Here is a 12,647-nt window from a genome sequence, read left to right as displayed (position 1 = left end):
CAGGCAGTCTACAGCCTTCTACCTTACTATTAAGGCATGAGTGACATGTAGGTTCCAAGTCAGATTATTTGGTTTTCTCTGTAATGAAAAGTAGCTGTTAGCTTGTCATTGTTTTTGAAAACGGCCTCTCTGCAGTCAAAGTAACTATGTTCTAGACAGGAACACAGTTGCCAACCTCTTTGAAAACATTTTGGATGCATGTGCACCAGGCTCTGTACAGCCCCAGCCATGGTGCTGCACATATTCAAAATCTTGAGGACCACCAGTGTTTCTCTTTTCTCTTTCTAGTTCTCTTTTCCCTCATTTTGCTCCTTCTGCCCTACTTGCTGTGCGTAATTAATGGTCCTTCTCCATCTGCCTTTGCATCTCTCTCTTTCTCCGTAAGTGTATATACTCTCATGCTCTTTTCTGTTTCGCTCTTCTTCCACCATCTTTTGCCACCTGCTGCTACTCTCATGCACTCTCTACTGTAGTGATGATACCTATCTCCCTATGTACAATGCTAAGTTAGCACAACCGCGTTAGATGTTAGAAAGCCATCTTGCCGCTTCTGCTGCTTTTGCACGCGACACTGTTGTCACATGTTATTAATTAAGAAATGCTTACTCGACTTTGCTTCACATGAGAACTGTCTGTTGTTTAACATCCTTAACAGTGAGCAGCGACCTTGGTCTGTACATTGTGTAAAGAACCAGTCTGGGTCACTAGACGGTGCATGTTGTTGTGTTCAGGTTGATCGTACCACTATGTAGCCATAACATGCACGCAGCTGCAGATACCTGAAAGACGAGTGCTTTTTAATATTGCAGTAGAGCATGTTGTAGAGTCAGTCGGCAGAAGAGTGTTCCCAGAAGAGAGCCTAGCTGATCCTGTGATTTGATTCCGCTAAGCTGATCTATATGGTATGGGGTTCCCCATTCAAGCCTAGAGACCTTCTAATAGTCTAATAATAATACTATTAGTTTACTAGCGAAAGAAGGGTGGCTGATTTCCACTGTCATTTTATTATGATTGCTCCTTTCATTTTCTATGGTATTGTAACAATGCGGATGGTTCTGATCTTAACCATTTGTCTGCTTATGTTAGCCAAAATACTGCATCTTAGGACACGAGGTTTATAAATTAAACTCTTTAAACTTTAACCGTGTCTCTGTTTATTCTGTTGTGGACTGATATGAGAATAATAACGAAAAGGTATTTCTGATTCCCTGCATTCCTGAGAATATTCTAAGTCGCTTGTTCTGGGTTGTCTATACATTGGGACCGCCGAGCTAGATCTCGGATAACGAATGGGACACTAAGCTAGTCGGATAAGGGGTTCTGGGTTCTGAGGGGAGTTTTTGGTACACCACAATTCTCTGAGGTCCTGGGTTCCTGCGCATAGTTCTGTGCATAAGCAGAATCCCTGCAACATGGCGCACCTAACGTTTGGTCTATTTGAGACGCCTTAGTAGTGCTTCTATTAGTCCACAACACCCTCACTCTGGTTTCCGGTTGATGGGAGTGACGGTTTAACCTACCTAGGTTTCGACTAATAGGTTCCTTCAAGCTTGATCATTAAAAAGGTTATTTTTCCTGAACCCCGGTGCTACACTTGATATCGTTGTTACCCTTTAGTGTGTCCTTATGGCGGTTGATATAGCCGCGCATAGTCGTACACCTCTGTGCCGTCATTTGACGGCGTAAGGGGTGCCAGATGAAGGGATGGCTGTTATTTGTGTGGTCAGTGCTGATGCGTCATACCCGTATGAGTTGTTTTACTCATGGGTGACTTTTCCGGCGGTGGATGACGATGATACATTTCACACCTATACTGCCACTCAGCTGCCTGCGGTCTATACCCCATATAGGACACAAGAAATTCCTATCTCTGCCTGGCAGCATACTATTTGGTTTAATGGCGCCCTTCCCCATGCGGTTACACCGGCGAGAATGGGCCCGTTGTCTATTGCAGGGGCCACATGGCCGGTGCTAGCCGGATTTACACCTCATCCCCGCTATCTCATGGTGGCGGTAGCTGAGTTGCGTGTGCTCCACACTGCCCTTATTACAGTACATAGGGCTTTAGTGCAGTACGTGTCATGCACCGTGCAGGCGGGGGCACCTGCTGTTGCGGGACAACATACGGAGCACCACGCAGTGATTATTAGTCCTGTTATGGTTAATTCAGTGGTCGGCAAGCGCCCCACCAGTAAGGATGAGTTTCCTTATTGGCTTGCTGAGAAATTTGATCAACTGGAAGCAGTTTTTCCAAATACTACTCCTGTGGAAAAACACAGGATACTCACCATTACTTTGCCTAAAGACCTGGTCCCGGACATTGCCGATTGTGACAACTGGGGGAAGGTCTTTGCGGCGACCTATTCGAAGTGCTATGGCACTCCGTCTATGTCTGTACTACCCTCCGTCATCCAGAAGGTTCAAGAGAACCATGGGGCGGAGGCGGCTATTGAATTGGGAATGAGGCTTGTCGACAGCTTCGATGTGGTTTGTTCCATGGTGATGGGCAACCTCAAAGGAGATGCCATGCAGTTCCAAGTTGGTAATATGCTGGAACTTGTGGATGTGAACGACAGGCCCAGGGAATTCGCAAAAATTATTGCGAAAGCCTACAGAATGGTGGGTCGTAGCGCTATGGGTGTGAAACCCACCGTGATCATTCCTGAACTAGTACAACAAACTAGGGTGAGTTCGTCTACTAAAGTCGAAAAACCCAACTTTCCAAAGCAGAGTTGGAGAGCAAAGAAACAGGGGAAACCGCAACAGAAACAGGGTTCTCGTTCTGCCTCACCCGACCGGTCGTCCAGTGACCGCACGCATGATCTGCACGATCGTTCTCGTATTAAGTCACCTGATAGATTTCAGGTTTCTGAACAACGCTCTCCTCGTTCTTCACTGGAAACATCGGCTTCACAATCCGGTGGCGGAGACCGTGGGAAAGGAAGGGGTGCTCAAGGTCGTGAGCAACCTCGCCAGACCGACGGTAAAGGCAAACAGGACGAGTCTGCACATCAACGGCCCCCGTTTCAGAAAAAGAAAGTTGCTGCACTAACGGCGAGGTATGCCTCAGATGGTACGGACACAGCTTCTGAACCTGACATGGGCGCTAACGCTGCTAGACAGCGCGGCGGAAGTTACAGTAGTGCGGCAAGCACTGCGTCCATATCTGGAGGTGACAGCAACTGATACATTTGTAAGTGTTGAAAGTGCTGATACCCGCGTGGCTCCCCATGAAAGACTGTTTGAAATTGTCCTTTTAATTGAGGGTGACATACAACGCAAAATTAGAGTGGTTTTTTGGGATAATCTGACCTCTACCTAGGATATTCTTTTGGCGGAGGCTGATTGGCCCCCGGCTTTCGTTTTAGATGCTCCTCGAGGCACACAGTGCCGACGGAACATTCTACGAGGTTGGCCGGGAAGTGGGCGCAGGTGCTTGCGCCTGCGTTGTATCGTAATCAGGTCGGCTGGGATAAATTTTCTCCCAACCATGAGATTCCGTTGCGGTCCACGCCCCAGCCACAACCCCAATATCCCATGCGTCGTGAGGCACGACCTCACGTCGCTTCCATCCTTGAACAATTGGAATATCAGGGAGTAATTGAAACATGTGTGTCACCTATGAATAATCCTTTATTCACTGTGACAAAGCCTGATGGATCGTACCGCCTAGTTTTGGATTACCGGCACTTAAACTCACACTGCCGGACGTGCGCGGTGCAAAAAACCCACGGTTCGGCTCTCGTCGATAGTCTCGTGAGAAAACGGTTTAAAACCACACTTGACATTTCCAATGGCTTTTATAGTCATAACCTGGCCCCTCTCAGTTATGAGTGGACAGCGTTCACCTCGGGTGGCATACAAAAACAATTCAAAAGGCTCCCGATGGGCTATAAAAACAGCCCTGGGGTCTTTGCTGCTCGAGTGGTCTCCCTCTTAGAGATGGTAGACCCGGAGGCGTACTCGTATGTCGACGACATATATCTAACAGACGACGAGTTGCTTCCACACCTTGCTCGCGTGGATAACATAATTACTATGTTTGCTGACTTCGGTTACAAGTCCAACTTTGCGAAGTCCCACCTTGCCGAGTTTACGGTGTTGTTCTTGGGGTACAAACTCAACAATGAAGGTCGAGGATTGGCTCCGCACTTCCTTGAGAAATGCGCACGCCTCCGTGCTCCTACTACACTGAAGAAATTACAATCCCTGCTGGGCTTTCTGAATTTCGGTTGCACGTACATTCCTGACTATGCCCAGCGTATCAAGCCACTTTATGCCTTGGTACAACCTACTTTTTCCAAATCATGCTGGCTGCCGGAGCATTCAGCTGCATTACAGTTATCGCAGGCTGACCTTCTTGCTTCGAAATACTTACAAACGCGTGATAACCACACTAACCTGGTCATTAGAATTGTGCCGGGTGCAGTGGGTTTCACATACTTAACGTTCAATGAGGGCGACACCGTCCCAATTGCATACAAATCACACCTGTACACTTCAGCTGAGCTGCGATTTTCCGCTGTCGAAAAAGTACTGACAGCAGTTCAGATGGCAATCCTGAAAGAACGTGCGCTATCACAAGGGAAACGTATGCTGGTGGTGACACCATATCCTGCCCTCGAGGCAGTGACGAAAGCTAGTGTACCAAATTCTAAGGCTTTGCATCCAAGGTGGATACAATGGGCCACTTCCTTGACTTCGCCGGACGTCACATATATCTTTGACGCGGCATTACAGACACAGAAGTTCTTGCAATATGAATTCGTTCATCCACCTCCTCTGTCTTTGCGCCCGCTCGAGGATTACCATTGTGTCATTTACACTGACGGGTCTGCGCAGCCCGCAACTGGATCAAAGCACGCCTATTCAGCGGCTTGCGCAATACTGGTTGGTACATTCATAAATGGTGAGTTCCAATCCGATGTTGTACATACACAGTCATTGGGTGATTGTACCGCGCAGTTGGCAGAGCTTCGTGCTCTGGTGCTTGCACTGAAGTTTGCTGATCCTCGAGTCACTACTCTTATAGTGAGTGACTCGTTTTATTGTGTCCAAGCCTACAACGACAATCTCCATTTTTGGTCTCAAAATGACTACCATGATTCCAAAGGTAGCACGATTAAGCATAAACTGCTTTGGGTTCGAGTGGCAGATCTTAAAGAACGTCTGCCTCTCGTGAATGTAATTCACACTCTTGGTCACCAACGTGTTGGCGTCCATGCTGTCGGTAACAGTTTGGCTGACGAGGCAGCAAAAACCGCAGTGGCGACATTCTTAGTAGCAGCAGTTACAAGATCCAAAAGTAAGATCGATAATGACAGCTTGGCGGCTATTGCTACTACAGAGACGGGGAAGGGCTTTCCAAAAGGTTTCCCTTCTCGTTACCATTATCACTTAAGTCCTGATAACGTCCCGTTAGTGAGGATTAACGACGTTGGTGACAGATTGATTCCCAACGCGGACTGCAGACCATCTTTGATATCAGCAGCCCACGAGGGCATGGCGTCCGCGCATGCTGGCGTTGCGGCTACGGTATCTTTATTACAGCAACGTTACTGGTGCTTCGGCTTATACAAACAAGCACGCGCCTATGTTCTTGATTGTGACATTTGTCAGCAGATCAAACCTTCATCTGCGGCGCGTCCACCACAAACGCAGTTGTATATTTCTAATAAACCACTTGTTTGTGTTTATTTAGATCATTGCGGTCCTTTTACCTCTGATACTGCGTACAAGTACATCTTGGTTGCAGTGGATTCGTGCACACGTTTTCTGTGGGTGTGGCCACAAAGGAGTGCTGATGCCTGTACTGTCATCAAGGATTTGCGTGTCTTTGTTGGAAGTTTTGCGTGTGGTACCTTTCATTCTGATCACGGCCCTGCGTTCGCCTCTAAGGCGTACAAAGAAGCCATGAGAAATTTGGGGGTCCAAGTCAAATTTTCGTCTCCATACCGGCTTGAGGGCAATAGTGTGGTGGAGCGGATGAACCGTGACTTAAAGCAATCTTTGACAGCCAGGGTTTTAGGTACTGGCCGGAACTGGCTATCCCACTTGTATGACGTCCAACGTGCACTTAATAATCTCCCTAGAAGGTCTCTGTGTGGGCGGACCCCATACATGATGCTCTTTGGCATACGAATGTTTGTCCCAGACCTTGATGGTCTAGACATGGCGGCGTCGGCCGCACCCTTTGCCCTAGATGATCACTGTGCTGTAGTGCAGAATCTTCAAGAAGCCAGAGACACTCTAGCGAAGGAACACGTACCCTCCACATCTGATGCTGCACTTCAGATTCCGGTAGTCGGCTGGCTACCTCGAGTTGGTGACCTGGTCCGTGAGAAGGTGGAGAACAAGAAGGCGTTTGGCCCCTCTTATCGTGCACCAGTTCCAGTGCTTGGAGTACAGGGTACACGTACAGTCATTTTACCTCCACTTCCTGGTCGCAAGGATAACAGATACATCTCTATTGACAATGTCAAGCTACAGCGAGTGGCCGATACTTCTTAGTATGACACCAGCAGTTTCTTGCCCTTCAATGCTGAGAAATTCTGTTGTGGCCCCTGCTTCTAACACCTTGCCTGATGTTGCCGTCGAGATGAATACGGTTACTGGTCCTTTACTGCCACCGACGGCTGGTGGTCTGCCTGAAGATCCTGAGTATGCTTATCCTACAGAAGTCCCGGTGCCTCTTTTGCAATCAACCGCGATTACCCAGTCACATTCTTCCTTTGACAATACTTCCATGACTTCCGTTGCCCCGTCGAAGCTTTCCTTTTTTGTTGCCTGGTTCAAAAGACATTTTTTAATTCCCCCTTGGACTTACAATTGGCTGGTGCTCGTATGTATTTTTTTGTTTATGTCCATTGGCTTTGTGGTAGTGTTTTTTAGACTTATCAATGGACACTACCTGAAGGAAAGATCTACAATTAGTCTAATTGATGGAACTTTGGCCCCCACTCCTCATCACATATCATGAAAAGGGACCAGACATTTGTGAACATTACCACCTGGCCTGTCCGTGATGGGATTGCTTGGGATGCTGTTAAATTTCAAATTCATGGCCCCACTGAAGTGATTAATGTGCTGAATGTATTTCGTGTTTCTATGGGTGATGTGGTTAAACAGAACATCCACTCGGATGATTGGGATGTTAAAGCCATTGAAGCATTGTTTTCTGATTTGAAATATTATGCTGCATTTGATGCTGAAGATTTGTATTTAGATACTGCAAATTATGATGAGCAATTCTGCTATCAACATTATGGCACACACTTCCTGCACAAAGCAAATACGTTTAGGAATTTTGTAAATTACACTCAATGGGAACACTGTCCCGCCCCTAGGCTGGGCAGCTCAGCCACGTTGGTGAACAAATACACTTATTTTTCTGATTTCAGTGTGTCAAACCCGGCCTCCTTTTATTTTAAGGTAGCGCCTGAGTCTGCTTCTAAAGTTAGACTGACACACACCAAATTGTTGTATTCCAAGCCCTTTATGGACGAATTGGCAATTGGAGGATATGATCTGTGGAAAGCTACTGTCGATCTTAAGTCACTTTGGGGTACTAACCATTGTAAGGTACAGGGAACGGAAGCTTTGCATCGTGCCTGTCTTATCCCGAATCACATGTTATTTTTAAATTCTTCAATTTTTCAGACCACCTGTTTTGGATTGGGTACTACAAAAAAATTAAATTCACCCTCAATTCCGGATCTGGGTGCTTACCCTGGTTGGGGTAATCATACAGATCTTCCCCTTTCTAACTTGCAGACATACGTGTCCAACACATCCTTCAACATTACTGATTTGAATCCGGAAGGGTGGTTGGTGTGGCAGACAAGTTCAGATGTCTGTCAACATCGGTTTCTTGGTTTCAAACAGGGGTATACAAAAGTTCGTGTGGACCCACGTTTTGAATCCTCTCATAGTGTAACTACCTACTCCGTGGGGAAGTTATGCCAATCATGGCTGCAACATTCTACTTTAGCATCTGTTAAACTATATTTATCAAAATTAAACGACAAAATAGATTTGAATGATTTTGTTAAGGGTCCTGTTACTGGCAGGTCCAAAAGATGGGTATATGCTATTTACAACGAAGTTTGGAAGCTGTCACAGATTGAGGCTGCGTCCAGGTTACGAGCTATTGACCAAGCCAATATGGAGAAAGTATTGGCTGTAATAGATAATAGCATTAACACCCTGTCTTCCAGAATGTATACCTTAGATAATATTGTGTCATCTGTGTTAGACATTGTGCAGGATGATTTGTCTGTACTGTATCATGGTCAAAACCAATTGCGTTCTATTATGCAGTTTGCATGGACATTGCAAACGTTAAAGGCAGGGAAAGTCCCTTGGGATTACATGAATGTTTCATCTTTGTTCCTCCCTTTTAATTTAACTGCAAAGCAACAGTTTATGTCCATGAAAGATGCTACTTACTCACTACTGCACATTGAGAAGTTAGAACCTTTATCTTTCTCTGTTGCTGAATTAAATTCTGCCGTGTGTCTTATCCACGGGTTGATCACGTTACCTTTTCCCCTGTTTAAGTTTAGTTTGTGCATGAAACATTATGCTCTTGGCAGATATGAACAACTTGGTACTGCCTTCCTGCACGAAGTTTGGTCACTCCCATTCACGTATAGATGTGTGAGAGACGCTACAGAGATTTACTTGAAAGGGGAGGAGTGTACTTCCACTCCAGATCACTCTGTAGTTTGTAGACATATTCAGTTACATGGTGCTTGTAATGTACAGGCCCCTAATTTAGCGTGCATCCTGAAAGGGATTCCGGTGCCAGTTATAACACCGTCTTTTACGCTGCTTGCTAACGGTAGTTATTTGATATTAAATAATGAAGCTAGCTGTGGGATATTAGTGGGAATTCCTTACATAGTGACTGTATCACAGCGAGTAGTTTGCTGCAATAACGTCCTTTTCCCACCCCCGCATGGCCGGCTCGATGTCTCCATCTGGCCTTCTATTCCAACCTTGAAAGCAGAGTTCAACAAGATGAGCAGAATAAGGGCTCTATTGTCTCAGAAAGAAGTCGCGTTGACTTCATCCCGTGAAACATTAGTCCTTCACGTAGCTAACACACGCACGGAAGTACAAGCTCTTTTGAATACTGATCTCCCACTACATTTTGGAACCCTGATTCAGACTATCTTTAATGCCTCGTCAACAAGTGGCTTGGTTCATTTTTTTTAAATTGTGGGCTCCGGCCTCGTGACCTCCTTTCAAACTATTTTTGGTGTGATCCCCGCATTTTTTCATTCTATTTTTTCCAGCGCCTTCCGAGGTCTCCCTTTGCTTCTCGCCCTCATAGCTGGGGTGCTTCTACTGATTTGCGTGCTGCGCAATGGCTGCACAACTTGCGTACCAAGGCAGCATACCCCGGCTGCTCCATCTGCGTAACCGGATGCTTGATAATTATGGCACTTTACCGTTGGCGACCTTAAGCAGCGCCTATGGATTGTCGTTCCGGTTTCCCTTCTTTACTTGTGTGCAACCTGTTTTTCATTGCCTAGATTGTCCATTCCAGTGGGCTCTGGATTTGTGCTTGTCGTCCTCGGTGTCTCCTGCCCCGGATTATGATCAGCTGATGAGCCCCTTGGTGGTTCATGAGTTGGACTGTTCTGGCATTGGGATTATGGCCTGTGCGGCTGCGCATGGAGTCCTTGGGAATTGGGACATCGGAAAGGCTGCTGCTGACTTCTTGGAAAGGAGTTATCTTGAAGAACCCGCCTGTTGTCCGAGTGTGGTACTTGAGGCTCCATTAGTCGAGGAACACGTGTGTTCCTTCCCCTTGCTTAACTGGATGGCAGATAATTTTGCGGACCGTTCCAATGATTTTCTCTTGGAAGCTGTTGCAACTTATTGTGCCTACACCCTGTTGGATTGACTTTGTGCCCTCTTCATTTCATGGTGCGGCCATCGATGTTATGCTTTTTTCCCTTTTAAAGAGGTTTTTTCCTAACAACATCGTTTTTCTTTTTATTTTTTTTCTTCGAACTTTTTCACTTACCGTATATGGACTTATAGTTCATGCCCTTGGTTGCGTTCTATCGAACTTGAACTCTGCGTTCTTGAAAGTGCGCCCCTAGTGGTTAGTGGTGCGATCAAAGGGGGGTGTAGTGATGATACCTATCTCCCTATGTACAATGCTAAGTTAGCACAACCGCGTTAGATGTTAGAAAGCCATCTTGCCGCTTCTGCTGCTTTTGCATGCGACACTGTTGTCACATGTTATTAATTAAGAAATGCTTACTCGACTTTGCTTCACATGAGTACTGTCTGTTGTTTAACATCCTTAACAGTGAGCAGCGACCTTGGTCTGTACATTGTGTAAAGAACCAGTCTGGGTCACTAGACGGTGCATGTTGTTGTGTTCAGGTTGATCGTACCACTATGTAGCCATAACATGCACGCAGCTGCAGATACCTGAAAGACGAGTGCTTTTTAATATTGCAGTGCAGCATGTTTTAGAGTCAGTCGGCAGAAGAGTGTTCCCAGGAGAGAGCCTAGCTGATCCTGTGATGTGATTCCACTAAGCTGATCTATACGGTATGGGGTTCTCCATTCAAGCCTAGAGACCTTCTAATAGTCTAATAATAATACTATTAGTTTACTAGCGAAAGGAGGGTGGCTGATTTCCACTGTCATTTTATTATGATTGCTCCTTTCATTTTCTATGGTATTGTAACAATGCTGATGGTTCTGATCTTAACCATTTGTCTGCTTATGTTAGCCAAAATACTGCATCGTGGGACACGAGGTTTATAAATTAAACTCTTTAAACTTTCACCGTGTCTCTGTTTATTCTGTTGTGGACTGATATGAGAATAATAACGAAAAGGTATTTCTGATTCCCACCATTCCTGAGAATATTCTAAGTCGCTTGTTCTGGGTTGTCTATACATTGGGACCGCCGAGCTAGATCTCGGATAACGAATGGGACACTAAGCCAGTCGGATAAGGGGTTCTGGGTTCTGAGGTGAGTTTTTTGTACACCACAATTCTCTGAGGTCCTGGGTTCCTGCGCATAGTTCTGTGCATAAGCAGAATCCCTGCAACACTATTGTCCCTCCTATATGTTGTTCAATCTGTTTGATGATCTTCTCCTACTCTCTCTCTTTCTCCATGAGTGTATATTCTCTCATTCTCTTTTCTGTTTATCCCCTCTTCCACCATCTTTTGTCACCTGCAGCTACTCTCTGGCACTCTCTATTGTCCCTCCTATATGTTGTTCACTCTGTTTGATGATCTTCTCCTACTCTCTCTCTTTCTCCATGAGTGTATATTCTCTCATGCTCTTTTCTGTTTATCCCCTCTTCCACCATCTTTTGTCACCTGCAGCTACTCTCTGGCACTCTCTATCATCCCTCCTATATGTTGGTCTCTCTCTGTTTGATGGTCTTCTCCTACTCGCTTGCTTCTCCACAATGGTTTCTTAGTTAACTGTGCTTCTCTCAAGCACATTCACTTCATCTGCCCTCTGAGAGTTGCCCTTACTCTACTCTGTCTCACCTTGTTAGCAAGTATTTGTTCCCAACAGTTCCGAAAGAAGAAGAAACTATTTATTATATGATTGGTTTCCCTTATTTAAGTCTTTGTTTAGAACATTTTGCAGGCAATTATTATTCCAAAATCTGTATCTAAACAAATTTCATCGACCTCTAAAGGATGAAATGTGGAGATCACCTAGTTGGGACTTTAATATGCCTTCCAATGAGATGATCACACACAGATCTAAGCAAGCATAGCTAAACCCACTGAGTTTTAATCCATTGCTGACTCGGTGAAGACACAGAATATGAAACAGGTGGCATTGTTCTTATTCTCAAATAATATAGTTCGTGAAGTTAAATCAATGTTGCTAATAATATTCACAAGGCCGCAGTTTTTTCTTCCTGACTAATTTTAAAGTGTCTTCCAGTGAAACACGGACATGATAAACATTTATATATTATATATGCTTGTGTGTATACGGAATACAACCAGCATACTTCAACTTTATAAATGTCCCTTTCGTCTTGCATCCTATGTGTTTTGCTAAATGCAACATTGCATGGTCTCTACATGTGAGAGCACATCTGTTTTTGCCTCACTCTAACCTCTTCTGGACACCTATAAACTGAATCCAGTCTGCTACACTCTCCAAACACCCCTGTATTAATGTGAATGAGCTAATTAACTGTTTTTTCATTAGCTTTGTATATCACCAGTGGTGGCTCATCACCAGGGGCGTTTGGGCAGTTCCGCAACACCTGAGAGCTGTAACCGAGACTATAAAATAGCTGCCTTATTTTTAATTAGCCCATGATTACCATAGGCCAAATCGGCGCTGCAACTTTGCAGTAACGTAGTGGAGGAGGGGAGCAGCCCACGCACCGATAAGATGACTGCCAGGGGCTGCTGTAAGAAAGTGCGCATGTCAGTCTGGGCAAGCATTGGGCACTGCCAACCGCACCTGCGCACGTTGAGGTCTCCGAACCCTTGCCGCATTAGAAAGGCAGGGACACAGACAGCTGTACCCTAGTCTCTGACGGAGCGCCGTGTGGCTGGGCTCACCCAATCCTGAGGCCCTCCTCATACACTATTGAAACAGCCTCTTGCTCTTTATTTTAAAAAGCAGC

General features: G+C 45.5%; 1 protein-coding gene across 1 annotated transcript; it reads left to right on the top strand.

The window, feature by feature from the left end:
- The first annotated feature begins 4,551 nt into the window (after positions 1–4,551).
- Positions 4,552–12,282, top strand: LOC146858357 (uncharacterized). The gene is made up of 2 exons (XM_085647118.1): positions 4,552–5,809; positions 12,221–12,282. The coding sequence occupies exons 1-2, from the start codon at positions 4,552–4,554 to the stop codon at positions 12,280–12,282; spliced, it is 1,320 nt and encodes a 439-aa protein (XP_085503244.1).
- The last annotated feature ends 365 nt before the right edge of the window (positions 12,283–12,647 follow it).

The sequence above is a fragment of the Triturus cristatus genome, chromosome 3_2 (assembly GCF_964204655.1).
Source record: "Triturus cristatus chromosome 3_2, aTriCri1.1, whole genome shotgun sequence".
Lineage (NCBI taxonomy): Eukaryota > Metazoa > Chordata > Amphibia > Caudata > Salamandridae > Triturus > Triturus cristatus.
Note: the sequence above shows the minus strand (reverse complement) of the source record. Positions and strands in the feature narration are given on the sequence as shown.